At 39.5% G+C, this 27,603-nt stretch overlaps 1 protein-coding gene across 1 annotated transcript in view; it reads right to left on the bottom strand.

Moving 5' to 3' along the window:
- Positions 1–4,721: 4,721 nt before the first annotated feature.
- The window catches only part of LOC307135803 (leucine-rich repeat and fibronectin type-III domain-containing protein 2), a 218,744-nt gene continuing 195,862 nt past the window's right edge, over positions 4,722–27,603 (bottom strand). Inside the window, exons 4-5 of the mRNA XM_079832482.1 lie at positions 13,706–15,101; positions 4,722–6,720 (exon numbers count right to left, since the gene is read on the bottom strand). Of these exons, the coding sequence (XP_079688608.1) occupies positions 5,754–6,720; positions 13,706–15,081 (2,343 nt within the window). The 5' untranslated portion in view covers positions 15,082–15,101 and the 3' untranslated portion in view covers positions 4,722–5,753. The remainder of the gene's footprint in view (positions 6,721–13,705; positions 15,102–27,603) is intronic.

The following is a 27,603-nucleotide window of genomic DNA, read 5'->3' as shown; positions in this document are numbered from 1 at the left end:
TTGTGGCGCTCGGCGACTGGCGTCTGTCTACAACATGTTGACAGGCAGGTAGGACAAATATCATTGCATTCAGACCGAATGCAATGATTGGACAAATATTCTTTGGTCCTGAGACTTCAAGAGACAATATATGTATTATGTATTATGTACATATTTAAATATTTAGACCACTTCTATGATTGATTGCTATCAGGATGTGAAGAGAGTGTCAACCCGTATAGCTTAAAGTGTTTATGAAATAAATGGCCTACTGTACCTTTAATGTTTTCATCTCATGTAAGAAATCCAAGATCCAAGAACATTTTTCTAAATAAAAGGACATTTTGGGAAGATTCCAGTATGAAAGTTCCAGTATGTTTAGTGCTTTTTTTTATTTCAAAAGATGTAGGAGAATTTGATTGCTCATGGCTAAATGCCTTTAAATAATCGTGAACCATGACAACATGCTAAATGAAATATTAAAGCATAAATTAAACTCTGTGGGAGGTAGCAGGCATAATGGATGACAAGTGTGTTTGATATGAGATTACACGTCACGGTAAGTGTGTGCATCTCAGTGGGCAGTGTGTCATATTTTAATGTTAGATGACTTCTACAGTCTATACTCTATTAAGTTTTCTTGCGCACCCCATGAGAGACTTCATCCAATCTTTGAGGATATCCCCTCAGAGGAAATTCATTAAAAAGTACGTCTAGCCAAAATTATGTGAGAATGAAATCCCCAATTGAATCAGACATGAATAAGACAAATCATTCTGTTTAAGAACACCTTAAGGCAGAAAAAGCAGAGACTATAAGCAAACACATAAAAAAATAAAAAAATAAAAACTGTGGGAGGCTGAAAGACAAGGAGACAAAAAACAGACAATTTTAAATATTATGAATTCTGTGTGTTTATCTTGTTGTAGCAAAATCTTTTGAACACAGAAATGGTTTAGAATGATTTAGTCTTTTTTTTTTCTACAACTCCAAGTGAAAAACGTGACTATGCTGCTTCACATTTACGCATATGTCATAACGATACGTTAAAGCACCTTCTCATTTTTTTCTGACCAGGAAAATAAGAGGATCACTGTACAGATTACCATCATACATTCTTATATAATTTTTATACAAAAAAGTCATAGAAAGAATCATATACCAAGAGCAGTAACAAATTATAAACAATGGATGTTGCAAATCTATACTGTGGCTTGAATGTTCGGTTAAAATAAAAATACTACTAATAATAATAATGAATAAAATAAAAATGCTATGTTTGCTTATCCATGTCTTTTCTGTATACATCTGTAACAGTAAAACAATCTAAACCATGTACAGTGGCATTGTATCAGACAAAAGAAAGGCAATAAAACTGTTAGCTTTACACAAAATAGAAAAATAAAGATTTTTCAAAATAAGAAAAAATAGACATTGCATGTTATGATCCTTTGGGTAAAACTTCCTAGGAACACTGGATCTATAGTACACACTTAACTAAATTGATGTCTGCAATGTAATTTAACACTAACACAAGTTTTTTTAAATATTTTTTTTACAGTTAATACGTCTAGCTAATGTATTTTATAAACCATTACAACAAAACAATGCTTCATATGTAAGAGAATTCAGCGACAAGATAAATGTAAGGTCACAGAAACGTGACCCTATACAAAATCCTGCACCCAAACTCTTTCCCCCTGTCAAGACTGAAGCAATATTTTGTCATAAAACCTCACTCTCGTAATAACAACTACTTTAAAATGTATGCATAATGCAGTATAGATGTGTTCATAGGAAGTATCACCACAGTTCGAACTTGTAAAATTTGACATAATGACTAAACGTGATTTATCAAGGTCTTCAACATCATGTAACCAACACTTTTCATCCGAAGCAACTTGCACTACGCTAATAGCAGGAGAGTCCCCGTGGAGCAACCTGAGGTTAAGTGCCTTCGCTCAAGGGCACAATGACGATAGAGAAGCTCGGTTTCTCTCCAGTTCATGATTCACCTCTGTGTGAAACCAAGCTTGCCACCACCATTTGGCACTAATAAAGGTTTCAACACAAAACTGATCCAGATCCTGTCCTAAATATCTGTCTTTCTCAACATATTGTCTGGTGTAACACTCTGACCTACATTTCAGACTTAAGTCTTGAGGGGCTTGTTGTGAAGAGAACGAACGTAATTCACCAACACTGACAAACTAATAGGGAAAAGATGTATAGTTATGGTGATCATTGAGGGGGGCAATTAACATCAGTAAATATCAGAGAATACTAAAACCTTATCTTGACCCTTAGATTACGCTGGCAAAACATTGTTGCGATCCATGTTATAGTGACTGTGTAAGATGGTAAATGGTAATACCACACTCAAAAAAATGTTGGGTTGTTGCAACCCATGTTTAGGTCATATATATATGGTGGGCCGTCAGGGCCAGCAAGGCCTTCTCTGCTGGCCTAATCACTGACTTACATTTTAATATATTTTTTCCATGAATGTTTGTTAAATTATTCCTAATAGTCTATTTTCTTAATTTCATAGCTTTTCTCTTGGTTGCGCTGCTTCCAGTAGTGTTTGTTTATGTTAGAGCTTTTATCCAATCATATTTCAGGCATCATGTGTTGCCAGGGTCAAAGAAATCTGCCTTGAGGCCTTTAGAATCAATGTTGCGGGCGCCTCTAGCTTAAAATTAATGGCAATGAAACGGTGCGCTTTAACCAATCAGATAATCACTCAGATTTAAACAGCCAATCAGATTTCGAGTTGGCGACACTGGGGCCATCTGGCAGGCATACAATAACGTCAGCATTTTCACGTCCTTTGATTGGATGGTCAGAGAGCGTACTAAAACTAGTGGCCTAGTCAGAATAACCAGCAAACCGCACAAGATAAAACATCTGTAGTTTTAATAGCGTTTTTTTTTTTTTTAAACCACAATGGCTGACAGAGGAAAATAAATTAATTTAGTCGTGGACATACTTACAAAGCCATTTTCAAAATTCCCGCATACAGCCACTGAAAACTAACTTTACCGCACTCCGAGAGTTGTCGGGAGCATTTCCGTTGTGTTGTGGATTTTTCGTTGTGTTGTTGCTTGATTTCGTTGTGTTGTGGCTTTTTGTTGTGTTGTGGCTTTATTTCGTTGTGTTGTGACTTTATTTCGTTGTGTTGTGGCTTTATTCCGTTGTGTTGTGGCTTTATTTCGTTGTGTTGTGGCTTTTTCGTTGTGTTGTGGCTTTATTTCGTTGTGTTGTGGCTTTATTTCTTTGTGTTGCAGCTTTTTCGTTGTGTTGTGGCTTTATTTCGTTGTGTTGTGTACTTATGTATGCTTTTTAAATTTTGTTGTGTTGTGCACTACTGGGCCACCGTAATTTCTAATGAAAAACATTTTGTATTATCTTTGAACCTCACCTGAAATTAATGTGTCATATTTTTGATGGTTCAAAACAGTTGGTAAGATTTTTCAAGAACCATTTATGCTGTTGCGTTTTCTTTCCTGTAGAATTCGGACAAAAAACAAAAAAAAAATCACAATTTGCCTTCATTTCAAATCCCTGGGAAAACCGTAATTTCCGGGGATTCCATGGTCGGAGGACTCAAAAGGTAGCCTACTACAAAAATGCACGGAAAACCCGGAGTGGATCGATGCTTCTGTTAGATATAATGTATGTGGCGCAGCTGTGGCTGCAGTGAAAGGAGACTTGTTGAATTGTATTAATTGGGTTTCCTGCTTTAATAATGGAATACATTCTCGCTTCATGAGAGACGCAACGCCCTGTTATACTGTTTTCGGTATAATATTAATGGTTTCTATAGCCATGGTGTCATGACGATTTTATTAAGAGGTGAATTAATTCAGGTAGGATACCACTGAAGGCCTAGGTGTGAAATGCACGGCCCGCCACTGATATATATACACAATCAAACCCAAAATTATTCAGACACCAGATATAATGTTTAACTAGTGTGTGCAGGACACTATAGTTCATTTATGTAAGTGAGGATAGCAGAATAAAGTCAACTGTGACATATTACACCCTAAAATTCTTCATACAGTGATTACCAGTAAAATTGATAAACATTTGGGATCAAAATGATTTTATTCAGACACCATGTTTTGCTGAAGTGTTTTTCTTTAATTGCTAAAGCGACCATTGGCACTTCATACTGAACAAAATGAAGCATTGCTTGATCATTGGTTGACCTAAATTGGTATTATCTAATTGTGTACTTAAATTTAACAGCTGATTGGTTGATTGTAATCATTACATCGCTTTCTATCAAAGTTATCTGACATTATCAAGATGAATTTGTTCTGACACAGTTTATTTTATTACCATTTTCTAAACTATAGCGGATAAACTGAGATAATGTGAGGAAATGTTTAAGGTGTCTGAATAGTTTTTGGTTTGACTGTGTATATATTGACAAACCCAACCACTGGGTCTAAAATATATATTTATATATTTTCCCATTACATTTTTAGACCCAGTGGTATATATATATATATATATATATATATATATATATATATATATATATATATATATATATATATATATATATATATATATATATATATATGACCCAAACATGGGTCACAACCCAGCATCACTGATTCATACATTCATATACAGTACCGTTGTATTTACTCCAAGGTACCTGGAGAATACAGTAGTATTACAACCATCTTGGTATTTACCATTTTTATACTTTTTCATTCTTTTTTTTAGACATCAAACAGAGCATTTTTTTGGTTGGGTTTGCAATGAATTAGTTGGGAATGTAATATTCTGTAAATATCTATTTGCATAAATAATAAGTACCTCTGCCAGACTGGCTACTATTCTTTACCAGTACTAAAGGAAAAATTGCAGCGATTTGATCAGAAGACAACCAGCTTTCAAACTCAGAAACTAATAACAAATGTGATAGATGCACTGAGAAAACAAAAAGAAGAAGAAAAACAGGCACATGTTATGAAACATCATAGACAATTAGCAGATTAAGTTTGCAGATATGATTATGACAAAGGAAGAAAATCTTCCTGAATTACAGATTTTGTGTAAATTGTATTGTGTTCTTCAGTCGTTCAGGACAAAATATTGTTTCTGAATCTGACGTATATAAAATGTAATTAATTAAACGAACCGATGGTGTAACACTGGAGTACAACACTAAAACAAACTTAAAACGTAGAAATGGCAAAACAGAAAATAAGAACCTACAAAATTTCATTACATTTGCATTTATTTTTTTGTTCATTTCATTTCACCTGCTAAATTATGTAGTCCTGTTTCATGGGAGCACTTGGTCCATTGTGATGCACATCCACAGCTGAAGAAAATCCTCTTGGCAAGCTGCAGTGCACAGTCGGATAAATTCTCTCTTTTATTCCCCCTGCTTCTCTGAGATACCCCCACATCCATTGTTCTTGGGTATTTATTCATATCAGCTTTAATGCTTGAAGGCAACTGGAGATATCCTTCATCCAGGTCTCAATAAACAGGACCAGCCCTGGCCTCGGCTGCTTGCCTTACTCAGACACAAACCTGTGAACTTCTTGGTGATCAAATGAACAGAAGGACAATATTGACATGGAAAATCATGCATTGCGCAGTCATGGCCACTGCTGAGGTGTCTTTTCATTACAGCCTTCTTGTCGTCATATGATGCAGCAAGTTCATATCCTTTTCACCTGACGGGTTCGGAGAATGGGTTCTTTTTTTGGTTCGTTTTTGGCAGAGGTAATCCGATGTCTCTGTCAGACCGTACTCTCCATGACCCACTCAGAGCTATCAAATGTTGCTTTCTCACCTTCCCCCTCGCTCTCGTCACACTGCAGGAGCATGCCGTTGACCGAGAGACTCCTCTTAGTCCAAATGTTGCTAATGCGCCGTGGGTAGCTGAGGCACTGCGAAGCACCAAAGTCGCCCATGTCGAACGAGTGGCTGCGCTTGGGCTTGTTCTCTGATGGCAGCATTACAAGCTTCCCAAGCTTGGAATCTCCTCGGCCTAGAAGAGGCTCCTTGTCAGTGGGGGGTCTCATGCCCATCGCCATGGTTCCCGAGGAAGACGGTCCTCCCGGATCTCTTGCGGGAACCCTCAGGTCCAGAGAGGCAAATGCCCCAAGTAGGTTATCCAGGTTCGGCCGCGCCTTGGTTGACGACTGCTTCCACCGGTGGGGCAAGGTGTTCGAATCCCCATGTCGGTTGTAGGACTCAACCTTCTCGCTCCCAAGGGAGTCAGCCGAGGAGGATGAAGAGGACGAGATGCTACTCTGCAAGGAGCCACACTTAAACTCCACCACTTCATCTCGCATCACCACTACAGTCTTCGGAGTCTGTGGTGTAGGAGCGCCGTTGTTGAGTCGCTGTGCGGCCTGCGGTCTCCCATTGGTCTGGGAGTAGGTGTTGCTCACCGTCACTAATTTTGCAACCTGCAAACCGCTGTTCACTTTATAGCGGACCATAAGGATGACAATAAAGACCAACAAAGTGGCCACGATCACTCCACCAATCACCAAGATCATGGTTCCTCCTAGAAACTGACTGTGCAGCGACTGGCAGCGGGGGTACTCATCAGTTGTCTCAAATTGCACGCAGCCGACGATGTTAGTCGCGGTGAGTGTGGTGGCGGTGTCTTCCCAGATGGCCAACACGCACAGGTCATACTGCATCCCTGGCATCAGGTTGTTGACCATGAAGGATTTGCTGATCGCCGGAATCATTCTGTGAAGAGCAAGACATCGATGTCAATACTGACTCTCTATAATCATTACATAGATGAAGTAGATTGAAACCACAAGTATATGATACTGAAGGCAATTATTAAAATGCACATACTGATTGCTCTATTGTGGATGCACATGATGCTCTGCGCGTTGGCAGAAAAAACAATCATTAATCCTTTTATTGTGGTGAAAACTTAATTACTTGGAAAGCACTGATCATATCAACCTTGGAAGTTCATTTAGATGAAATGATTTTGAAATGAGGTCTATTGTGCAATCAATGGAGCCAGAAATAAAAAAGCAGTTGTTTTTGACTGACAGGAAGCAATGTGGGGATTACGTAAATATAATTCACACAATATTCTTGCCAACACTGAATCATTTAAAAGGATCGCATTTTCCTTTTTTGTTAGGTGTTTTGAAAGGGATTACAAAAAAATATCCATGATGTCTTATGTTAATGAAAACATTTCGTTAAGGTCATTTTCTGTAGTACTTCTCCACTCAACCTCTATAAAGCACCTTGAGTAGGCTACAGAGGTCATGTTATCACAAATGATCTTTTTCTGACTGCATTAGCTCATCATTATCTAGAACATTCTTTGCAGATACATGGCAGTGGATGTAGACTGAGAATACTAATTCGAGTGCAATCATTTACCCAGCTACCCTGCTCTGTCAAGGTTAAGTAATTGAATAGAAGTGTCCAAAGGTTTCCGACTATGGGACACATGGAAGAGAAATTGTACAATTCCGTGCATTTGGAGATTTTTATTTCACAACTTTAGATTACAAGCAATATTAAAAAATAAGACAATAATGAGAAAACAATAATATGTAGGGAAATATGGAGGAAGATACCAAAGGTTTTCTTACAATATTTCCAACCCTCCTCTGTTTAGTGTTCGGCTGTTTAGTTACAGTATATTTGTATACACAGTATATTTGTATATGTATATACTAGATGATGCATACTTATGTTTGATGCTGTTTTTGTGTTATCTCCTTGTACAGCCCCCTACCTGGGGTAAGAAGCCCCCCTGGATAAACTTTTACTGAATGTATAAAATACTTTTGATATGTATATTATATTATATTTATATATTTTTAAAAGTGTCATTGATGTAAAATACCAAATAAATTAATATAATTTTGATAATTTAGTTCATAATTGAATAAACGATGACAGACAAAGCAGAATCTCAGTAAAAGAGATTTATCTGAAAGGTAAAACTATTCTGTCACTTATTTAAAGGCATATAAATATTTACTTATTTGATTCCCCTTATTTTAATTGAAGATAAGTCATAATAGCAATACTATGAAGGCAAATTGAATGATTTCACTCAACTAACCAATAGGTTTTAATGAAAGCAAATATGCCTGAAATGTACATCTAATTCAAAGAAATACTGAATAATAAGCTCATTAATTACAGTAATTATTACATTTAAAAATAATGACACTAGTAACAAAATGCCACTCTGGGCCTTATGTGCCAAATCTGGGGGGGTCATCTCACCCCAAGGGTCTAAATTTATCTTTTTATAAAAACTATAACTTTTACAAATCTAAAAACATTAATGTGTCCACAAATTCCTCATTAACAAATAGACACATAAAACTTAATATATTCAACATAATAATGTCACAGATCACAATTTTCCAAAGACAGAAAATTAGATCAGTTAAACTCAAAAATGTTTTGACTGACTAAATCTCACAAATGTTAATATTCAGATGAAATGACAAAATTAGCATAGCCATTTATCACAAGTGCTGAAATGAAATGCTGTGCCATTTCATGGGGTATCATCATCTTACTCCATTGTAAGAAAGTACTATGGTTTAACCCGTTTGCACTCCCAAGGCGTCAAAATCTGAAGCATGGTCAAGTGCCTTCTGTGTCACAACGAAGACGCTAAAGGTACACCTAGGCGTCACTATATCGATGCACAGGGAACTCCATTGATTTCAGTTGTTTGCCCAATGCGTCAGATCAAGACGCGTATAATTCTTTGCATTTGTAAAAGCAGACATGATTTGATATATTTAAAGGCTACTTTTATAATTTAGACCAACTAACCCCACTCCTACCCTAAACCTACCCACTTCTCAGCAATATAAAACATGTAAAAGGCAAATAAAAGTACAGTCACGGGTATTTATTGCAGAAACTGACCAAAAACAGTATAAAAGTATTAACTCATGTTGCATTCCAAGTCTTCTGAAGTCATACGATATCTTCATGTAAAGAACAGAGTTGATCTTAATGTTTTAATCGCTGAGATGATGATCCCGCCGCTCCTTGAACACACTCAGTTATATCTCATTCAGATGATGCACCCGACTCTTGAGCATGACACAATCGGTCACAAGACACATGAGAGCCAATGACATTTTACATTCAAAGCTGACATAATGACGCAATTGGTCACGAGACTTACGAGAGCCAATGCAATTTCACTATGAAATCTGACTTAACGTTTCTTTGGGCGGCAATTTTTTAAAATTTGAAGGTGTGCATGATCTTCGGCAGACAGAGATGCTGATTGTTTTTGGGTATTTTCTTCACCAAATCAATTACAAATTTGTACTTTTTGAATAAATTGTGCATGCAGTCGTATCTGCCTGTTATATCCTGTGTTTTATATCATATGATACACAAATGGGTAGGTTTAGGGAAGGGGTTGGGTTACATGTTCAAACGTTTCTAAATAGCGTAAATAAAATAAATGTAAATAAAACTATGCTGGCTGATTAAATTGAGAATCACACTCCAACATGTCATAATGGCAAAAACATAACCCAATATAATTTCTTCATGACGATAGCATTCCCATGCCCAACGCGTCTGTGTATGATGCCAAAGGTTTCTCTTTGAAATCAATGGAGTTCCCTGTGCGTCGATATTTAGCGTCTTCATTGTGACACGGAAGGCACTTGAAATGCTTCAGATCTTGACGCCTTGGGAGTGAGAAAGGGTTGTACGGTTCTACGCAGAATGAGATCAAATTAAAAATAGTCATGATTAGGGTTGGGCATCGAGAACCGGTTCCAACTTGGAACCGTTTAAAAAATAACGATGCCATTGGAATCGTTTAGAAATTTTGTTTTCGATTCCGATCATCGGTTCCAAACGCGCAAGTTTTTGGAAGTGCTTGCCGCGCCCGTTTGTTCTGTTGCAGCCATGGAGCACGGTAAGCAGCGCTCAAAAGTGTGGCTTTATTTCACTTAAAAAAAAAAAAGCCTGGGTCGGCACAGTGCAACACATATGACAAACTTATTTCTTGCACGGAAGGATGCACTACAAATATGTGGTGTATAAATTAACGAGTGTAGCGTGTTTGAAATGCTGCGCAGGTCTGTCCTCCTCGGGCAACCCTGCGCTAACCAACGTTATTAAAGGGATAGGTCACCCTGAAATGACCCTTCTTTTACTTACCCTGATGTTGTCCCAGTGCCCTATGTCCTATGACATTTAAAATACTGTTCCTGCACGCGCTCCTTCCTATTATGGCAGTGAATGGCGATCAGCTAAAACATTACAAAAAATAAACGAATGTATCACGCAACGATACAGGGAGACGCGCGCCATATGGAAAGTGTTCAGGGGGCACACTATAAGGTTTTGCGAGAAAGAAACTGTATTATTCAGTCAAAACACTGAGCTCGGCCGTTATTCTGAGCGCGCTCCTCTGTGTACACTATGAGCCGTCAGCAACCGCCGGCGCTCATGCCTACTATAATAACTCGCACTGTTGTCATTGCACCCAGGATAAGCAAACACACACACATGCACCATTTTGAGAAATCAAGCTCAATAGAAAAAAACGCGATTCTCGTCTTTTCTATAACGTATATGATAAGAAATAATACTAATAATATAACCTCCTTAAGTGAAAATTGTGTACCGGTTGTCATGAAAATATTGCACGAGGCTACTGCGGCTTGGAGTGCGCACACACAGGAACACGCGCATTTGAACAACAGCTGGGTGAGTAAAAGATGGCTTTATTTTCATTTCAGGGTGAACTAACATTATCCCACCTCGTCATAATCAGGTAAGTGATTGTAGTGTAAACCCCTTGACCAAATTGCGAATTGTGGTGAACAACAACGTTACTGAAATTATTTTCCCCCCTCATAGATAAATGTGGCTATACGCAAATTGCCCACGCTAGTAGCAGTCCTAATATGACTGCTGTTAATGTTAAACCGGGACTCGGTGTGGAACTCCATTCACCTTTGCAGCAAAGCAAGTGAAAATGCCAGCGGAGAAAGTCCCAAAACTAAAACTCATTATTGAATCAAAATACAATTTTCCTCTGTGAAATGAGCCTGTGACATGTTGTGACTCCACCCCTCAAAGAATCGGAATCGAGAATCGAAAAGAACCGTAATCGAAACTAAGAATCGGAATCAGAATCAGAATCGTTCAAATCAAAACGATGCCCAACCCTAGTCATGATTTGCTTACCCTCATAACAATACAAACCTTTGACTTTCTTTCTACTGTGGAACGATGACTTTTCCATTTTGTTTTTCATGCAGATTAGTGAACACATTTTTCAATAAACTGTGCACCCAGTTCTCAAGTTCAGCGATTAAGTTGCAGCACTTAACAGCCCACTGGAAGGGACAATTTTCAGTACTTAACATAACTTTTGGCCTATTTCACAATTTACACAAAGCTATCGAATGGATTCAGAAGAAATACAGTGCATGATTCAAAATGTTATTATGCTTTTGCATCCTTTTTTTGAAGCTTGAAAGCTGAAGTCCCCAGTCATTGTAAGTGCATGGACAAGAAAGACTAGCATAGTCTTCAGACGTTCAGAAAAAAATGAAGAAATAATTTTTATTTTGGGGTGAATGAGAAAAAAAAAAATCATGTCTGGTTTCATAAGCAATTGATGGGATTCTTAATATGCTTTTCCTAGAACTACCATACCATGGGATCCCGAATTCTGTGTTAAAAACATCCTTTACAGCACTAAAACCACATCTAGCAGGGCGGCCTGACACATTGTCTACGGTAAGCCTGTATGCCAGCTAGTCCATTACTCATTCATAATTGCTTTCCCATCACAGGAGAAGACGCAACATTCAGTGCTGACAGCTTTACGAGAGAGCCCAACCTTTTTCCACTCGAGCCTTAGTGATTGATTTTTTCCCCCTTTGTTGTTGCCAACATCCAGGTTAACACACTTCTTCCAAGACAGGAGGAAGAAAACAGATCTCTGGATAATTCCACATGAAGTCATTAAGTATTAGAGAGGCACCGGTTAACGAACAGCCATACTTTATAGATTATGTACTCTTTCCAAAACAGGAAAATCTCTGTTTTTCGCAAGTCAGAGAAACTAGAAAGTTTAATGGTTTAGAATGTAGGCAGTTTGATAAGGAAACCCATTACTTTGATTATAAACTGATGTAGATAATGTAGATATAAAGAAACGAAGTAAGAGACGTGAGCTGAAACTAAAATAAAAAGAATGAAGCATATTCTAAAATCTCCTGTTGCCTCAGGCTCGTAATAGTGATGATCATGCTGGTTGTATTATGCTAAAAAGGAAAAAAAGGCCTAGAGGTGACAGGGATTTCTACACATTCTTTATTTCACACAGAGAAAATGTTGCATTTGATTAAAAGATGGTGAAATCAATCTTTTAACGGCTAATAGAGGTTAATTTAAATAAAAAATGACTGTGGCCTCCGTGCCTTGTGTTAAAAATAACAAAAAACACTTTAAAAAATGAGAATTTTTGGTAGATATAATGCATGAAAATATATGAAAAGATATAATGCATTATACCATACATTATGAATACCTTTATAATGCATTATACATTAAGGCATATAGGCATTTAACACGTTATAAAGTAAAATATCTAGCCGTCCGTATTCAATTTACGGAAAATGTGTAACTGACACGGCGATAACGTTGGAAGTAGCGTAATCATTTTGAACTGCGAGAGGTGTTTCACTTTCTTCGTAAGTTTAATACGGAAGGCGGGCCACCGCCAGATATTTTACTGTATAACATGTTAAATATGCATATGGAACCCATTCATTCGCTTAGAAGGCCTTTATTAACCCCCCGGAGCCGTGTGGAGGACGTTTATGATGGATGGAGACTGCCATTCACTGCCATTACAAAGCTTGGATTAGCCAGGACATTTTTTAATATAACTCAGAGTGTATTCATCTAAAAAAAGAATGTCATATACACCTAGGATGGCTTGAGGGTGAGTAAATCATGGGCTAATTTTCATTTTTGGGTGAACTATACCTTTAAGTAAAGTGTTACCAAAATTTTTTTCAGGGAGGGGGGGGGGGGGGATCTAAACATCCTTAAGAATGTTTTTGTGAAGCAAAATTGCACATGATATTAACTAGATATAAACTATTTATAACAAACTTGTTTAAGTTTAAAGTATAAACTGGATGCTGTCTATTACATAATCCACATAACAATCCTATCCTCTGCTTAAAATTGCCCCTCAGGAAAAGAGGAATACAGGTCAAGTGCTGTTGGTGGGTTTTAGATTTTTTAATTTGTAGGTAAATTATTCACTAAAGGGCAAGTGAGTCAATGGTAAGGCACCTTATTGTTTTCGCAATAACAGCCACAAAACAACATTAACACAATAAGGATGAACCTATACTGTAAGCATGCATGTGACTGGTCGGTTGAAAAGATGCAAAACAATGTCTCAGCATAAGTGAGTCACCTTTTAAATGTCACTGCATCTTCAGCATTAACCTATTGAACCAATTAACATTATCTGCTTAAATTAAATGAATTCAACTAATTTATAAGACTGAATTGAGTTATACAATACAGTACTTACCTCTAAATCAAATCTAAAGGTAATTTCCACAGGTATTCAGAGAGAAACTAAGGGGCAGGTTAAAGTACATGCCTAATTAGTGTGTAGTTGGGTGGTTTAAAGGGAAAAGAAACATGGAATATTTACCTGTAAATCAGAACATCATCCTCTGAACAGTTGTATTGGAGCTGGTACATTTTGACTTTGGGTGCCACTTTGTTAACCGTCCACTTGATCAGAGCAGAGATCGCAGTGACCTCTGACACTGACACTACCTGTTCTGGTTGGGCTTTGGTCTCCCCTTTCCCGGTTTTAGTGGAGCTGGTGATGTCAGATAGTCTGGACTTTGGCTGAGCTGTACGGTTAGTTCCATTGCTAAGGTGGGGAAGCTGGATAATGGAGAGCTCAATTGAGGCTGTTGATTCTCCTGCTGCGTTTGCAGCAATGCAAGTAAATGTCCCGTAATCCTTAGAGGTGGTGACCATAATGTCTAAAGTACCATTTTCATACACTGTAGCCCTGGATGAGTTACTGATTAGTCGGTCATCTGGAGCCACCCAGTGTATGAGAGGCATAGGATCACCAACAGCCTTGCAGCGTAAACTGGCCGTCTGTCCCTCCAGGACCAAAAGCTTATGGGTATGCTGGGTAATTAATGGTGGTTCGCAGACAAACTCTTCCTCTCGAACATACCAGAAGTAACGACCTTTCAGACTCGGAGGCGAGGCGCATGTTTCCATATCGTCCTCCCGCTCTAGACGCCGCAGCCACAGAATCTCACAGTTACAGTGAAGAGGATTCCCACCAAAGCTGAGAGACAGGATCGGGGCAAACGGTGTACTAAGAACCATGTTGCTCTGTGACCGAGCAAAGATGGGATCTGGCGGAAGCTTCTGGAGACGGTTTGATGTAAGATCCAGCCTTGCCAGCTTTTCAAGATCAGTAAAAGTGCCCTCGGCAATGTGGTTGATGAGGTTGTGGTCCAGGCTTAGTTGGTGTATGTTGAGCATTTTGCGAATGGCATCCCAGGGAACGCCCCGCAGGTTGTTGTAGGAGAGATCTAGGTCCTCCAAGGTGAGCAGCAGATCATCGAAAGCTTCTTTGGAGATATGAGTCAGTTGGTTGTTGTTTAGGATGAGGTGTTGCAGGTTCACCAAGCCTCGCAGGGCATCTGAGCCAAGCTCTGTCAACCGGTTACTGTCCAGGTGCAGCGAACGCAGGGTTTCAAGATCTACAAAGGAGAAGGGCTGGATGAAGCTGATGGTGTTTCGTGACAGTGTGAGGTCCACAAGGCCCGTCATGTTGGTGAAGTCCTGCTGGCTAATTTTGATGATGTAGTTTCCTCCCAGACGTAATTCCACGGTTCTTCTGTCGATGTCGGGAGGCACGAACAGCAGACCTTTGGACGGGCACAACGTGCCCAAGGACTCTGACAAGTTCTGACAGACACAATATTTAGGGCAGGCGGTGGTCATCATCACTGCGCTTCCCAGGAGAAGGAGGCAGCAGAGCACTTTGGCCATGGTAAATCACAAGCAGGGACCTGGAAAGACAACAAGAAATACAATAATGAGTCCTTTCGGGTCATACAAACAGCAACTGATTTAATGCCTCTGCAATGGCTATATGATGAATATAGTCCTCACTTGACATGTTTGGTTCGATTAAAATGAACTCTGGTAGATTGATCTGTTAGTGCGGTTCATTTGAATAAGTGTTAACACTACCATCCGAACACTGGTGCACCAAACAAATGGACGAGACTGCTGCAACCCAGCAAGCAATTTTGTGCTTAATAGACCATTATAGACTAGCTTATAGACCACTATTAGCTATCCAAACAAAGCCCTGACATCTAGCCTAAAACAAGGCAAAATTTGGTCTGTGAAAATGTAATAGACATCTAACCAAGAATAGACTAGTCATCTAGAACATAAACATGTCAAAGAAATGAAACCAAACACCTTGTTATCACTATTGACTTTGCTTACATGATGGAATATCATACATCTCGCAAGATATTTTGGCAAAAATGACATGTAAATAAATTCAAGGTACCTTTGCTAGAAGTGCATAGCCGGACTATATCGGGTCTAATGGCGGCTATTGCTTGCTGGGATGGGTCTCGGACCGCTTCCAAACAAACGAAAGACCCTATTAAGTCACTATGTTGTCCATCACATTTTGTTTACTGGCTCCTTGCAGCAGATTTTTGTTTGTGTGTGTGTGATGGAGGGATTCCTGCCGCTGTTTTGACTCCTTTACACATTTTATAAGCTGTTTATGAGTTCTCAACTGGTCAAAATACCATCATATGTAGGCTACGCACATACAACAAGCGCATTTATCCCAGCACAGAGCATTGTTTTGAGTGTTCGGTAAGTTCCGTCACAAAATAGGCAATAAAAGCTGACCAATCAGCTTGTGAACATATCCCTATGCCTTTAGGTTCAGTCTCTTTAGATTCTGTGTTAAAAAAGCCTAAGTTGATCATAGAGACCATTGGTGGTTGTTGTTCTACGATCAATTTAGGCTTACGATGCCTTTGGGAAACACAGCCCAGGATTTTTTTGGGGGGGGGGGTCTGGACCAAATGAATCAAGCGAACCAAACTACAAGTGTGAACACACCCTTAGAGGCTGTTTTCAGGAAACAGGGAGCTTGAAAACCTACACGCATCTCTCTGGCTATTAACAGACTTTAAACGCTAAGTAAAATAATCTTTAATGAAAAGATAACCCCAAACTATGGCATTTAAAAGTTGTGTTATTGCTGGTGTCAACTAACAAAAGTCTCCTGGGATTCATTTGAACTTTAGTAAGATAATAACTTAAGTAATTATGAAGAAATCCTCATAGCCCTGTCAGAGCATCAAGAAGAGACTGAGGTATAAAATATATTTTATAGTTGCTGGGAGCAGAAGTGTTTGACGTTATGTCCATATGTGAATTCCGCAGCAGGCTCCTATACCTCTGACACAGAGAGAACGGATGACTGCGCTCGGCCTCAAACGACAGCCCATAATTCCTCTAGACATTTGTATCATCAATTCCAAATATACTCAAAACTTAAATCAATTTTAATCAGCGGTCTGCCAGACTGATTCTCTAATGGTAGGACAGGGTTGGAGGAACTGTTTAAGGTGTGTGTGAGGAGAAGAAAGGGTGATTTTTCATTTGCAAGAATTAAAGGATAATAGTTCTCCCAGCTGGCGGCATTTATACAATAAATCATAATTGTTTTATCAATGCCTTCAATTTATATTTTCTATCTAAAATTCCTATAAACCCCATTACACAGAGTTCTGGTTGCAACAGCTTATGTGTTTTCAAGCACATCTTATTGGCTAGCCTCAAGCTTATTGCATGCCACATCAATAAACCTATGAAGAGAAAGTATGCAGATTTGAGTATTTTTACAAAACGGAGTTATACAGAAGGTCACTGACATTGGAAAGCTAGAAAATCAGCAAGATTTTTAAGAAGCGTAATATTGTGATTACCCTAACCATGTAATCAAAATTGTCTGCAACAAAACAAATAAATCGTCACATAGAGAGGATGGGTATTTTCACTTTGACATGTAATCAGTGTTTGGTAATGCCAGATATTTATGCCAGGGCTGTGTTTTGCTAGAAAGCAAACAGCTGATTTAATATAAAATGTCAAACAATTTGCCCTCCCAGCTTCTACATAAACTCTGAAGACGACTAGCACACTAACACAAAAAAATAATTTCGTAATTATTTATTTAATTATTAAAGTCTGGAGAAATGCAATATTTAAAAATCCACAAAAAGACTTAAACATAGGAGGAAAGTTCCAAGTAAACTGAAAATTAGTCTACAACAATTTCACACTTCTTGCAGAAAATTTAAATAGTTGTTTTTTTGAGCAAGAAAATACACTATACTGCCAAAACTATTGGGACACCCCTCTAAATCATTGAATTCAGGTGTTCCAATCACTTCCATGGCCACAGGTATATAACATCAAGCTCTAGGCATGCAGACGCTTCTACAAACATTTGTGAAAGAATGGGTCGCTCTCAGAAGCTCAGTGAACTCAAGCGTGGTACCGGGATAGGTTGACACCTGTGCAATAAGTCCATTCGTGACATTTCCTCACTACTAAATATTCCACAGTCAACTTGTTAGTGGTATTATAACAAAGTGGATGCAATTGGGAACAACAGCAACGAAGTGGTAGGCCACGTAAAATCACAGAGCGGGGTCAGCGCATGCAATAGCAATCTCTACAGACCTTCAAACTTCATGTGGCCTTCAGATGAGCTCAAGAACAGTGTGTAGAGCTTCATGGAATGGGTTTCCATGGCCGAGCAGCTCATCCAAGCCTTACATCGCCAAGTGCACCAAGTTATGGTGTGGGGTTGTTTTTCAGGGGTTGGGCTTGGCCCCTTAGTTCCAGTAAAATGAACTCTTAATGCTTCAGCATACCAAGACATTTTGGACAATTTCATGCTTCCAAATTTGTGGAAACAGTTTGGGGATGACAAAGCGTCGGTCCATAAAGACATGGATGAGCAAGTGTGGTGTGGAGGAACTTCTGGCCTGCAAAGTGTCCTGACCTCAACCCGATTGAACACCTTTGGGATGAATTAGAGCGGAGACTGCGATCCAGGCCTTCTCGTCCAACATCAGTGCCTGACCTCACAAGTGCGCTTCTAGAAGAATGGTCAAACATTTCCATAAACACACTCCTAATTCTTGTGGAAAGCCTTCCCAGAAGAGTTGAAGCTGATATAGCTGCAAAGGGTGGGCCAACTCCATAATAAACCCTATGGATTAAGAATGGGATGTCATGAAAGTTTATGTGCATATAAAGGCAGGCGTCCCAAAACTTTTGGCAATATAGTGTATTTCCTTTTCCTTTCTTGTGAGAATATTTCCCAGTTATCAAACACTCATTCTAATAATTCAATTCTCAGGAAATCAGATTTTTAAAATTTTATGAAAGAAGAACAATGCCGTCGAGCCGAGTGTTGATAATGACACATACAATTTGACATTCTCATGTCTCAAACCAATTTCCCCTCTAGCTCTCTCCAATTTCCTCTCTACCTCCATGTTCTTGCATAATAAAGCCAAAAGGGTGATTAATAAACAACAGACGCAATATGCATATGGATGCAAAGTACAAAAATCCAAAATGCACATTGGTCTAGCATGTGAACACCGTGCAGAAGAACACAAACTTCATCTTAATAAAGAGAGGAGGAAGAATGTTTAACCATAGGCATTTGCAACATTTCATTAGTGCTAGGTTGGTTGAAATTTATGACCACCCCATATTGGATCAACTGAAATATACCCTATGCTGAATAAAACTTCATTTAAATGTTCATTCAGGACTCACTGCATAGCATTGTGTAAAGTTATGAGAAGTGTGCTTGGGACAAGGGGATATTTGTCATGTTTGACAGCTAAAACCTGATTAAGCTGAATACAGCAGCAGCTTGCCCTTTAGCAGGCCCGTATTTCTGAGGTAAGTTTCCTGCATTACCAATTCTCTCATAACTGCTTGTCAAGCCTCATCTTTATTCATTCCTTTTGCAGCCGGATAATGGCACAACCATCAAACACATATATAACAATTGCTGAGGAACTCAACCCCTAAGAACCTTCCACATATCTGCATTTCATCCAAATCAGACGGAAAAGGACGGAATGGCGGCGTGCCATGTGGGGAAAGGAATTTGCTCCCCTTTATCAAATGAGCCAAACATCTCAGCTCATTTGTTGGAGAAAGTGCTTAAATGAGCTTAGCCTGGTCACTGCTAACTTCAAGGAAGTCAACAAAAGGAGATCTAAGGGATGTGAAAAATCATAGAGTTTCCTTTTTTTTTTTTTTTGTCAGTTCAGCAGACATTAGGGCCAAAGAATCATAGCTTTAACAAATGAAAGAGTGTAAGAGCACATCAAAAAAGTCTTTTATCAAGCGAAGGAGAAGGTGCCCATGAAACAGCAGGACGTGAAAAACTACAGAGACTGCTAAACATCCAAAGGCGAGGTAAAAGCTTAGGCTTTGCAATCATACGTTGCTGAAGAGCAAGATGAAGGTAGAGCTGCCATGATATGGAGGGCCATTTACTTGAGATCCAGGGGAGAACTCCCCAGTGCAGACGCCTGATTGGACATGGGCTAACCATTATGACAGTGGGCAGTCAGTTTGACAACGCTGCTCTGAAATCTTTGTGACGTCTGACTGTGTGATGGATTCTGCACCTGGCATAATATTTGAGCAATGGACTTCGATTTTGATGGGGTTTTTTCTGTATATGTTGCTGTATATTCTACTTCTACTGTATTAATAATTATATAATAATAATTTATATAATACAATATTCACCCTTATGTCGTTCCAAACCCTTAAGACTTTTGTTCATTTTCGGAACACAAATTAAAATATTTTGAATAAAATCTTAACGATTTTTGTTTCTCCATTGACAGCTACGCAACTACCAATTTGAAGAGATTGTAAAACTAATCCATTGAGCAGTTTAGTCCAAATTGTATGAAGAGACACAATCGCTTTATATGGTGAACAGATTGAATTTAGGCTTTTATTCACATATAAACATTCATCAACTCACACATCAGCTGTGGTAGACGGAAGCTCAAGCTTGTTCGCTTGACATGCGAGAACCAATGAGGTTCATTCTCGTGTTACGCAGCACATTTGAGCTTCAGCGAGAACCAATGAGGTTCATTCTTGTGTTACGTTGCACGTCTGAGCTTCTGCAAGAACCAATGAGGTTCATTCTGGTGTTACACAGCACGTTTGAGCTTCTGCAAGAACCAATGAAGTTCCCTCTCGTGTTACGCAGCACGTTTGAGCTTCTGCAAGAACCAATGAAGTTCCCTCTCGTGTTACACAGCACGTTTGAGCTTCTGCAAGAACCAATGAGGTTCCCTCTCGTGTTACGCAGCACGTTTGAGCTTCCTCAAGAACCAATGAGGTTCCCTCTCGTGTTACGCAGCACGTTTGAGCTTCAGCGAGAACCAATGAGGTTAATTCTCGTGTTACGCAGCACGTTTGAGCTTCAGCGAGAACCAATGAGGTTCATTCTGGTGTTACACAGCACGTTTGAGCTTCCCCAAGAACCAATGAGGTTCATTCAATGTTCGCTGATCAATGTTTATATGTGAATAAAAGCCTAAATTCAATTTATTCATCATATAAAGTGATCATGTCTCTTCAGAAAATGTTTACTAAACTGCTCAATACATATGGATTAGTTTTACAATCTCTTTGTGAACTTTTTGAAGTGCCAAAGTGGTAGTTGCATAGCTGTCAATAGAAGGAGAGAAAGCAACATTTTCTTCATTTGTGTTCTGAAAATGAACTAAAGTCTTGCGGGTTTGGAACGGCATGAGGGTGTGTAATGACAATTTTCATTTTTAGGTGAACTATCCCTTTAAGTCAGTACATGTTTGATTCAATCACTGGCCCACAGTCCAGGAGTACATCATGTTTTTCAATTATTTAAAAGTAAAAATAAAAAGTTCTCAAGTAAATTTATTTGTGATTAATTTAAAAGTCTTAAAAAAGAAGAAGAAGAAAAAAAAGAGGATTGTACATAAGACATTAAAAGTATAACATTGGTGCCACCAGGGTTTGACGTTAACTTTTTTGCTCACTAGCCACTGTGGTTTTCCAAAGTTACTAGCCACTCAGCATTTTCACTGGCCACAATTTTGCTGTTTGGAAATTACATTTTATACGATTAAAGTTGACTTTAGCATGATTCAATTACTTGATTTTGAGTCATTTTACTTGATTTAGAAGACTTAAAACCCTTTCAAACTTTCAAATGCAGAGTGACCCAAATCAAGACTACATTGTATATCAGCTGGTATGTGCAGGTGGGCAATATGAGCATCGGCTAATATGAGAAATTTTATATGATATGAGTTATTTTAGTTATGCTATATAAAAAGAACAAGGAAGCAAATTAGCAAATTACAAAAACAATAGTATATTTACATTTGTTTATCTTTTTTCAGATACAGTAGATGTATTTAATATGTATACATTTATTTAACATCTGTAGTTGTTTGATTAACATTAATGACAGACAGGTATTTAATTGGGCTGCTGAATGCATGGACGTAATATTCTGACACATATCCAGTTATTACCCACCTGTTTACGTACACTTAAGCCATAACTGACTGTGTTCATGCGAGATACTCCACACAATGCACATTTTGACATCTGCGTGATTTTGACTATTCAGACGCAAGGAGAACTGATCGAGTGTGCGACAGAGAGAGCGTTTCTGGTGTGTATCATTCATTGCGATTCCGCCTATCCTATCCTTCCACTAACTGCAAGTTAATTGATAAAGAATAGTAATTGAATCGTAATTTTGTGACATGACGGTCTTGGCATTTCATTTGGCTGTATAGGCTGAAATTATATTCAACCCACCAAAGTGGCTAGTGGGAGTGGGAGCCCTGGTTGCCACTATAAAGCCACAACTGGCACCTTACCATTGAGTTGTGTGGCAAAGGTGTAAATAAAACGTTTATTATAGAAATAAATAATAAGTTTACAGCTTAAAATATTTCTTTTAGTGAAGTTTGTTTCTTCTTAGTCTGTTTCGTTTGTTTCTTTGACACTTTGAGCTTGCACATTACCAAGCTGTTCTCTGACAACACCTTGAAAATGAAATCCTAAGTGAAGAAACACATACATTTCCTGTGAAATCAACATGTGCAGGCATGCCAAGATTACTGCGTAAGCATTCATTTTACACATTGTCTTGGACTACTTAAAGTTCAGACTACGCACTTAATTTCATCATTTCAGGTTTATAGAAATTTTTTCCTTTTACATTCAAATAATAATAAAAAGTTCAATAAATGTCAAGCTGCCTTTACACTCTGCCAATCGTGTTCTCAAATCAACACTGTGCTCTTTTAAAAGTCACTACTCTTTTTCTTAAAACATTTGCAAAGATGACAAATGGAAAAACAAATGTGTAGAGTGTAGCATTGGAGATAAGGTCATTAGACAATGGTGTCCTTCAATAGAGTGAAGAAAACTTTCATTTGAGTCACTCAGGGATTGTGAATACAAAGTTTAACCCTTTATTCCGATGGTCCACTTTACACATTCTAACTATAAGAAACTTTGCAACTACATGTCAACTAACTCTCATTAGACTATTAGTAGAGTGTCTGCTTAATATCTGCTAACACTTTATTTTCATGCTCCCCAACAGACATTCTACTGACTATAAGTAACTTTGCAACAGTAACTGGTCCTACTCAACCCACTCCCAGCAGGATTCGAACCGTGGTCTCCAGCGTGGGAGATGGGTGTGCTAAAAATTACGCTAAAGGCCTTAGCCTCTAGTATCAGTCGCTAGCGCGCCTCTTGAGGCCAGGGGAGGTTTACTAGCCTACGTTACACAACTACATGTCAACTTACTCTACTAACCCGAACCCTAACACCTAACCTAACCTTCTACAGTCTACTAATACTCTAATGAGAGTAAGGCTAAAATACTAAAGCATAATAATGAGCATTAAAAAAAATGTAAGTGCTCAAGTGCACACAAAGCTTGCTGCAAACATTGCATTAACTTTTCTGAGATTAGATAATTTTGCCGGAAATGCAGAAATAAGCTGTGATTTTGTTTTATTTGTTACTCTTTGGTAGATTATATATTTATAATTTCTATTACATTAGTACTAGTACTGTTACTACTAATAAAACTGTAAAATTTCTGGGAGCCCCAAAAGTGCATGGGCCCTTAGAATCGTCCTAACTCCCTGGGTGGTCCAGGGTGACATATCATTTATTTAGGTTAACGTTAAAGCAGGAAGCCATGCAAAGTGAAATTAAATGAAATATGAAATTAAATATACTTTATTGTCCCTAATAGGGAAATTTGGAGTGGACTCAAAACAACAGTGGCTAATGTTAAGCTACTACATAAAAGTTTTAAATATTAAGTCATGTTTGAGGTTTAATCCATCCTCTCGAAATGTTCCCTCACTTTGGATTTTCTTGCCCGACATATTACCATATTGCATATTAATCTTTACAGTATAAATCATTAACACTATTTGGTGATATTAGCCGTTTTTGTTGTTGTTTTTTTTTTTTTCCAAAATTAAGTAAACAATTACTGACTTCTAAAATGATACTCGATTAATAAAAAAAATGTTCCAGATGCTTACTCAATTTTCCTTTTTTTATTGGAATATTTCAAACAATATGAAAAGGTAATTTTTCTGTAAGTGTTTTGTAATATCACAGTTTCTTAATGGCATCGTTCTCCACAAAATAACTATTTTAGTGGCACAAATCTCAGAAAGCATTAGCAATAGATTTTAATTTTTTTAACTTTTAGATATAAAATTACATATATTGTTTTTTGAAGTATATAGGTACTGCATAAGAGAAATTACCCAGCTGAGTTGCATACATTGTGTAGAGCAGTGTGGAAAATATATACTCTCAGGAAAAAAAGGTACAAAAGCTGTCATTAGGGCGCAGTACCTTTTCAACTTTTGTACCTAAAGGGTGTTTATTGGTACCTTAAAGGTATATATTAGTATCTAAAGTGTACATTTGGTACCTAAAAGTGTACCTTTTAAAGAGGTACTGCCCCAGTTACAGCATTTGTACCCTTTTCTGGGAGTGTACATTCACAGTATAACAGTTTGCATTGACAGTATAACGAATTATCAGCAAGTTTGACTTCTGAAATTGTACAAATCACGCACATATTAAGGTTTTTTGGATGTGTTATGACTATAAAAGCTCTAGAATTGACATAAGTGCTAATGGACTGAATCTGGTCTACATGTCCTAGCCTCCATTCCACCAGAGATTATTGTCAGAACAATTCAATGCACCGTTTCCACCAGAGACATGAAAGCTGGATGAAGCTTGGTGTTACCTGAGGTAATCTATGCTCGGAAGCTCTGGAGATAATGGGTAATCTATGAGAAGTATGAGCAAACTACTGTAAGTAGCTTTTGGGGTGAACGTCTTAGTGCAGTGAATACCTTTCCATTCTCTGCAGCTCAAAAGTCTTTGGCAGAGTTTCACAGTTAGAAATAAGTTTCACATAATTGCATGAATCCATGCGCTCTATGACGACAGCTTTGAACTGGTTGGATTTGCTTGGAAGCTTTTTTTAAAACATTTTTTTTTTAGCATTTCTACATCTCATTTATTAAAAAGTTACATAAAAGCTCTGGGCCATAACTTAGGTGTTAGCAGCAATGTTTAACACAAAACTGATATTTTAAATAGAGTGTTTCGCATTTTTGTCCATATGATGTCACTTCAGAAGACTCAGTCGAGCCTTATGGATTCATTTCACGCTATTTTTATGCCCTATTAAGCTTTAAAGACGTTCTGGACCCCTGCTGACTTTCATCGCATAGATAAAAACAGCTGAAACATGTTTAGGAAATTAACTTATTTTTTCTTCCACAGAGTAAAGGAAATCATGCAAGTTTGGAAAGACATGAGGGATGAGAAAATAGGTTTGCCACAATCTACACTGGTCCCTTAAATTATTTTTACAAACTAAAACTGCACTGTAAAAAGTGGTAACCTGCAATTGCTGTGTAAAGAGCTATTGGTGTAACCTAATATATTTAGGTTTATTCAGTAATGTTAAATACAAATTTTATATTTGTATTTGTTTTAATAGATGTTACCACATGGAGCATTTTTTTTATGTGATTAAAATTTTTGATTATTACTTATATTACACTGTAAAAAAAAATCAGGTCTCCAATTGAAAATTTTCTAGTGAACGATCACATGTAAATTTTTCAGTTGGCCAAATTAAATTTCTGGGAATTGATGCAATTTAATTTAATTAAAATTCAAGAAATTCAATTTGGCCAACTGAAAAATTTAGATGTGATCGGTCACTAGAAAATTTTCAATTGGAGACCTGATTTTTTTTTTACAGTGTATATTTATTTCCCTTTCGAAAGGGAACTCGCGCTGCGTCAGCTTGACGCTACGGGGAACGCCTTCAGCGTGACAGGTGTCTGAATCACAATCGAATCACGTCAATCCTATTGACCGGCGACAGCCCATGACATCATCAAAGTGCGACCAGGAAGTATATAAGGGCGCCTTACCAACATGACACCGCTTCTTCGTCTTCAGGGACTGTTTGTCTGCTTCGAGAGAAAGAATCACGAAAGCTACAATGAAACACACAGGGAAGTCCAAGCATAACTTCCGGAAGTGCGCGGATCCGTGTCCCAGGTTCCTTACACCTGAGGACACACATACCCTTTGTGTGTTTTGTCTGGGGGAAGAGCACGCGCGGGAGGTTCTCGAGGGAGCCTCCTGTGCCAACTGCGAGCGTCTTCCCATCCGGACGCTCCGCTCTCGTCTGGCCCTCTTCTCGAGGGAAGTGGGTCCAGCTTCTGGGGACGGTCCCGCCGGTGCTGAGGCCGAGCGCCGGCTGCAATCATGGGGTTCCCAGATGGATCTGGCTCATCGTCTAGAGAGAGGCGTGGTTCTCTCTGACGATCGGTCAGATCGCGAGGGGCAGCTGCCGGGGGAGGAGTCAGACCTTTCCTCCCTTTCGTCAGCTGGTGTTCTTCCGGATGAGCAAGGGGTAGCTGAGCAGGGTGGTGACGAAATATCAGCTGAGGCTGAACCCTCTCAGCCGCCCTGCCCCGTGTATGACGAGCTGCTGGAAGTGATGGAGCGTGCCACTGCTAGACTGCAGCTACAGTGGCGGCGCGCGAGGAGAGAGCCCGCGCGTTCGAGCCGCCTCGACGATCGGTTTCTCTCCGACGTCAATCCAGCAGCTCCCGGGAGCCTTCCATTCCTCCCCGATCTTCATGATCAGATCTCGGGGGCATGGAAGAAGCCGTACTCGGCACGGATCTTTCGTTATCAGTGAGGGAATTTCGCTGATGTCGAGGGATCCGCCGAGTCCGGTTATGTGTCGATGCCACCAATCGACGAGACGTTCGCGAACTATCTCGCGTCTGGGAGGCCATCGACACTGACAACTCCCGCCCTGCCCTCTAAGGCGCTGAAGACCACCTCGCGCCTTAATGGCAGGGCATACACGTCGGCAGGTCAGGCTGCGTCGGCATTGCACACTATGGCGGTGTTGCAAGCTTACCAGGCTGATCTGCTGAGGGATCTCGATCAGGGGGAGGGCCTACCCCCTGATGCGATGGCCGAGCTGCGTCGCACCACAGATTTTGCTCTCCGGGCTACCAAACAAACAGCGGTCGCCATCGGTCGTTCGATGGCGGCCATGGTGGCCACGGAGAGACATCTGTGGCTGAACCTGGCGGACATCGGGGGGAAAGAAAAGACCTTTCTCCTCGATGCCCCGGTCTCGCCCTCTGAACTCTTCGGCACCTCCGTCGAGGCGGTGGTGGGAAGGTTTAGAGAGGCGAGGGCGCGCTCGGCGGCATTTAGATCATGCATCCCGCGGAGATCCGGGGCGGCACCCAGACAGGCGGGAAGCTCCGGTCCGTCACGGTCTGAGGACTGGCGGCAGGACCAGCGAGCCAGCGTCGCTTCTCGCGCGCCCCCTCCTGGTCGGAGCAGGGCGTGGAAAAAGCGTGACTCCCGCACTCAGAAGAGGAAGGACGTCGGACAAGTGACCCGGAACCAGCGCCGTGGAGGGCCACGTTGGGATCAGTCTCCGCCTCCGAGGAGGCGCTAGACTAACGCAGGCCCTTCCTCCTTCTAAAAATTCCCTTTTCCCCAACGCCTCTTACATCAGGCGGTGGGCCCGTGATGAGCGGGAAAAGGAAGTACCCCAATCTCTGACGGCCCGCCAGGCCTGGTGTGTGAGAGCGCCCTCGAGCGGGTCGGTGGTAATGTTGCACCTAAGCACACACATTATAGATAAAGATTGTGGTTGAATATCAATGGCGCGCTGCAGGCGAGCGGGTAAGTCCCCTGTGGGGAAAATATCAATACATTTTCTGTTCCATGCTCCCTGCTGAGGTTTTCGGGATCACTTTGGAGTAGATGGATATTTCTGTAGGGCCTTAGTTC

Source organism: Gobio gobio (genome assembly GCF_949357685.1).
Source record: "Gobio gobio genome assembly, chromosome: 13".
NCBI classification, from domain to species: Eukaryota; Metazoa; Chordata; class Actinopteri; order Cypriniformes; family Gobionidae; genus Gobio; species Gobio gobio.
Note: the sequence above shows the minus strand (reverse complement) of the source record. Positions and strands in the feature narration are given on the sequence as shown.